Here is a 6,000-nt window from a genome sequence, read left to right on the forward strand (position 1 = left end):
ATTGATTTCTTAAATTATCGGGTTCGTTTTCTTTTGTTAAATTTTTTGTTTTTTGTAGTCTCACCATTTTCTCTTAATAATCCTTATGCTAATATTAAATTATTTCATGTCTAATTGATAATTTTTTCAAAAGTAGTAAGCAAAAAAGTTTCTAAGCAATCAAACTTGATTCATTGGATAATTATCATTGTAATACTATTTGAAATAAGTTTATAAATAAACGGATGAAAGTTTGCGTGTAAAGATTGGTTCAATAATTATTAATGTATGATATTTGGAGAGATACGATAAAATCAGATCGTTTCTGTAGCAATTTTTTTAAATGAAGAGAAATGAGAGCGACTAATACTATAAACCTTTAAGAAAAAAAAGTACTATTTGAAATGAAATTATTTTATTGATTACAACTTAGTTAACAAGAAATTAACTTGTCAGTGACGCAATAAGTAAATCGTCTTACTTTTAAATGCTACTAATGGACTTATAACCATTTTACTTTTCTACAATATATATGTTGGAGAAAATGGCATGAAAAGGAAATTGGCACATTTTATTAAACTAAATTTTCTGTCAAGAAATGTATTTTTAAATGGTGGAAAAGATTTGCTCATTTTCATTAAATTTCATTTTATTCCTTGTCAAAAACTGGTAAATATTAGAAACAAAGTAAGAAAAGTTGATAAATAAAGCTGATAATGTTACAAGTGTTGGTAAAGTTTTGTCATTAATTGAAATTAGCAGTAAGTGGAGTAATTAACAGTGCTAACATTAAATTTGATAGTGTGGTTATTGTTTTTTCATTTTTTAATATGTGGTATCATTTATTTATTTTGATAGATTAGTGATGAAGGATATATTCGATAATTATATTTTTTCATTTTCTAATTTTTTTTTTTTTGTTTCTTTGAAGTATTTCACTCGAAAAATTTGCTTGATGAGCCGGAAAAGAAGACATGATATTCCAAAAGTTCTTCAAGTAAATGTGGTTGGACAGAAAAAGAAGAAGTTTAACTGTTGCAATGTTTAGAAGACCGGTTTCGAAAAATCAGGATATTTGTTTTCTTTTTTTTTTTTAAGGAAGAAGATAAAAATTGAATAACAAGAGGTAGTGGAAGAGCGAAATAAGTGATTAGAGATCATAAAGTGCTATCAAATTAAGTCAAAACTTAATTTGATACGAAATTTGTTTGTATTAGAATATTCCGGATACATTGGTATGAATAAATATAAGGAATCATTCGAAATCTTTCGATGTAATTATACCGACATTCAATGCAATTACAATCATCATACATTGCAACGATAATTTATCTAATATGATTAAAAAAAAAAAAAAGCTGTTGATTTGTGAATGAAAAAATATCAGTTGGTATTTGGCATTTATGTGAGAAAAAGAAATCTGATGAAAATTTATCGAAAATTTATTTTAATAATAAAAGAAGCTAAGTTAAAACTTAAAAAAAAATAATGAAATGAAATGTAATATTAATATAATATTAATAATGTCAATAAATTGAATGAAGTAATTTGTTGGCTGATACTGTTTTCGTTTTCTGGAAATCTCATAAATTGTTTTGTTTGCATAAATTGTTTTGATAACTAAACTACTCGACACATCTCAACAGGATGAATGTGATGTCTAATCGCACGAATGGGACCTGAGCAATTCATACGGAAATGACAAATTCAGTCCATTTTTCGTGATTTCAAGATGAGAAAGTGAAATTTCAATTTATCGGTATTTAAAAAAAAAAACTGCCGTCCATGAAGTCAATTGTAACAATTAATTTGCTATGTGATTTAAATAGCTTGTGAGGTTTTGTCTTATAGAGGTTATTTCATGCAGCAGTACAAAAATATTTAAATTATTTAAATCCAGTAAATTGAAAATCTAAGAAAATTCATGCAATACTCAGCACAGATAAGAATTTTATCAAAATTTTTGAACGATAATTTTGTAATGGAAAACAAGAATGATAAGAATATAACAATAATGAAGTGAAACAGACGAAAAATATAAGAAAACTCAAGTTTGTTAATTAATTTAACTAATTGTATAAGGATAATTTTTAAAAAAATTAAAAAAAAAAGAGAAGAAATGAAATTTTCAAAAAGGGAAAGTAGAAAAAAAAATAGAAGAAAAAGAGAAATCAGAGGAGAAATATGAAATGTAATATAATTTGTTAGTGATGAGGAAATTATCATGATTTTAAATGTAAAAAATGAATTTAAAAAAAAACAAGGAATATATAGCAGCATAAGCAGTGATAATAATAACAGTAACAGCAGTAGTAGTGGAAGAAGAATAAATTCATATTTGAAATACAAATAACTATTCATAACCATAAACAAATATATTCGGAGATCAAGGAGGCATATATTCCTAGGTTGACAATTGGATACATCAATCTCTTTATTGTATGTATACGATGAAAATTAAAATTTTTCTTTCTTTTCTTTCTTAATGTTTATTATAACAGATAATAATAATAATAATAGTAAAAATAGTAATAATAATAATAATAATAATAATAATAATAATAATAATAATAATAATAGTAAAAATAGTAATAATAATAATAATAATAATAATAATAATAATAATAATAATAATAATGATAATAATAATAATAGTGATAACAACAATAATAGTGATAACAATACCAATTACGGTAACGATATCAATAATAGTAACGACATCAATAATGATAACGATATCAATAATAACTGATAATATTAATAATTTACAAATGGTATTGTTATTGTAGTAGTAAGCAATACCAGTAGTAGTAGTAGTAGTAGAAGTAACTTCATAGAAAAAGAACAACAAGTAAAAAAAAAGTGCCGAAGGCGTTTTTCGGTAAAATGACTTGTAAATCGAATAAAATAGTGACTGAAACTTGCTGGGCAAGTATGGATGTACGAAAATATAACAGAATGTTAAGGATATATGTGTATGTGTGTGTGTATGCATGTGTGTTTGTATATTTGTGTGTATGGATATACAGGCTTTAATAAAGGTAAAGGTAAGGGGGAGGGGAAAGGAGGTGTGTACATTGATGTATATCTGCATGTCTTCAAGATTAGGGTGTATCGAAATCGCGGGTACTTAAAGAAACGACTACAGCTCAAATTAGTATTGAGATTTACCATCCATACGGCAGTGATTATTGTTGTTATTTATACTATTTAAATAATTCTATTTTAGTATCATTCACTTAACATAGGTTGATATTTCAATTCTATACGTTATTTCACACTTTTCCACTTTATTGTATTCTTTTTTTTTTTTTGCATCGTATTTCTTAATTTTTTTTAGCCATACGATTAAAATTTCTTTTTGCAATTTAGCAAGGATTAGCAAGAATGAATACGGTGAGCACCAATTTTATTTTATTTCATTTTCTTTTTCCTTGAAATATTGATGCTTTAAAAAGTTAGAATAATTGTAAATTGTTCATTATTAAGTAGCAATGTTGAAAGAAAGAAAGAATGAAGCAATTAAATGACAGGTGTTTTTTTTTAAATGATTATTTGAAATGTGACAAGATGTAATTCAAATTTTTTGCATTCATAACTTGATTAAAATTGTATTTATTCATAAGTAATCATATTTTCAGTTTTGTTGATCACGTCTATGATCCGTTTTTTTTTCTTTCCTTTTCTACTGAAATTTGAAAAGTTTAAAATTTTGAATTTGAAAAATTTTCAAAACAAAAACAGAATTTTTACAGAAATATTTGTACATCAACATTCTACCTTTTTACATTTCCACTTAAAACAATCCTATTTTTCAGCTACAGTTACTGGGAGTTTTGCTAATTGGAACGCTAATAGATCCAGTTTATAGCTGTTTCGGTGGTGGTTCATGCTGCTGTCCACCAGCAAAACCATCTTGTGGTTGTGCTAGTACCTGTGGTGGTGGTGGAGGGTAAGCTTTCTTCTTTTTTCTCTTTCTCTATAATCATTTATAATTTTATTTACAATTACTTATTATTAAGTTCACTTATGAAATACTATTAATTAAATAAATTGTTACTGTTATTGTTACTTTTCCTCCTTCTTTTCAGTCTTTAATTTATATAAGAGATAAGAAAGAATGAGTAAATGAAAATTGAACAATTAGAATAATTAATTATATTAAAAGGTTAGAGTAATTAATTGTATTAAAAAAAATTTTTCGGTTATAGTATAAGGAATAAATTTTATAACGAATTATCAATTTTTAACTTTAACAGTGACAAATTTTTAAGAATGTGTAAAATTAACAGTGTAGATTATTCTTCATTAAGGAGTTGCATTAAGAAAATCTCGCTTTAATAATTAATCATTTAAATGGACTTGAGCGTATTATATTATCATACTTAACAAAATGAAACTTCATTTCAATTTAAAATAAAAAAAGAATACTTTTTCAGAACTTAAATTTATATATATTTCAATCTTATGAAGGAGGTTAAATTAAAATGTTAGAATTTTATTAAATTTTATATTTTTACTGGAAGAATTACTTTGATCTTTTAACATGAAGAGACGATTTATTTGGTTTGTTTTTGTTTTTGAGTTTTTTGAAATCCTAACATGTTGTCTCTTTTTCAGATATGCAACGCCACCAAAAGGATATGCAGCACCTCCTCCACCTCCTTCCTATGCGGTACCTCCACCACCACCACCACCACCACCACCACCACCTCCTTCCTATGCGGCACCACCTTCCTATGCGGCGCAACCTCCACCTCCTTCCTATGGGGCACCACCTGCGCCGTATGCAGCACAACCTGCTTATGGAGCACCATCTTACGGAGCTGCACCATCATACAGTGGAGGAGGAGATGCTTACGGAGGAGGAGGAAGAGCAATCTATGATGGAGGAGTTGGTTACGGAAGCAGCGGTGCTTCACAATACGGCGGAGGTGGAGCAGCGGGCGGAATATACGGAGGGGCTGCACCTGAATTACCACCACCACCGCCACCTGCACAACAGGTCAATCAGCAACCGTTTCAGGAGCAGTCATCAGCACTGACTGCGGAAGCTCCTCCTATGGCTGCACCTGCTCCAGCACCTTCATATCAGGAGCAATCACAACCGCTACCAGCTCCAGCTCCCGGACCATCAGCATTTGCGGAACAAGGTAGCAGTGGAGCTCTTGCACAAACATATCAAGAAGCCGGCAGTGATACAGCGATAGCTGGTAGCCAGGCGGGCAGTGGTTACCGTGATCGATTGAAGTTTGCAAAAGTCTTCAAGCAACGATTGGCGAGTTAGGCTCTATAAAACATTAATTTCTTATCTTTCCTCTTTACCTGTGCCTTTTTATCCTAATTCAAGGAATGATTAGAGGATTTTTTTTTTTTGTTTCCTTATTTTTCTTTTTTATTTTTTACTTGTACAAATCCTAGTATTATCAATTTTATATTATTTCACTTTTCTTAATTTGAATTTTATCAAAAAAAAAATTAATGTATTCTTGGTATTATATGTATCCAACTACTTTATCATTTAATTTTATCAATTTCTTCTCTATCATCTGTTACCATTATTATCCATTTTGAATATTTATATATATCGATTTGTTTACAATGATTTTGTGCTGTTTGTATATGTCGTCAATAAGATTACTGGAAACATTGCTTGGAATTCTTACAATTTACAGCTAATTCGACGCACAATTTGAAATTGAAGGCTAAAACACTTGAATAGGAAATCAAAAAAAGAAAAAAAAGGGACAAAAACAAAACCATTTCTCCTGTTTTACTATATAGTTAACGTAATTGCATCTAAATAACTAGTCGACTTGTTTAAATCTTCTTGCAGTCCTATCTTTTTTTTTTTTTTTGATGGTTTCATAAAATTTCAGATATCTACTATCTTTTCTCCTTTTCCTTCTTTTTTTTTATCAAGTAGAAATTTGTTTCCATGGCGCACTTGATAGGGTATGTAATAGAAAGATTGGAAAAAAAGCAAAATTTAATGTATGCTTTGCTAATTTCATCCAAATA

At 28.4% G+C, this 6,000-nt stretch overlaps 1 protein-coding gene across 1 annotated transcript; it reads left to right on the forward strand.

The window, feature by feature from the left end:
• Positions 1-3,366: 3,366 nt before the first annotated feature.
• Positions 3,367-5,266, forward strand: Bm8049 (uncharacterized protein; the record flags this gene model as incomplete). Its single annotated transcript, XM_001895999.2, has 3 exons — positions 3,367-3,375; positions 3,798-3,931; positions 4,600-5,266. The coding sequence occupies 3 exons, from the start codon at positions 3,367-3,369 to the stop codon at positions 5,264-5,266; spliced, it is 810 nt and encodes a 269-aa protein (XP_001896034.1).
• Positions 5,267-6,000: the final 734 nt, after the last annotated feature.

Source organism: Brugia malayi (genome assembly GCF_000002995.4).
Source record: "Brugia malayi strain FR3 genome assembly, contig: Bm_v4_ChrX_scaffold_001, whole genome shotgun sequence".
NCBI lineage: Eukaryota > Metazoa > Nematoda > Chromadorea > Rhabditida > Onchocercidae > Brugia > Brugia malayi.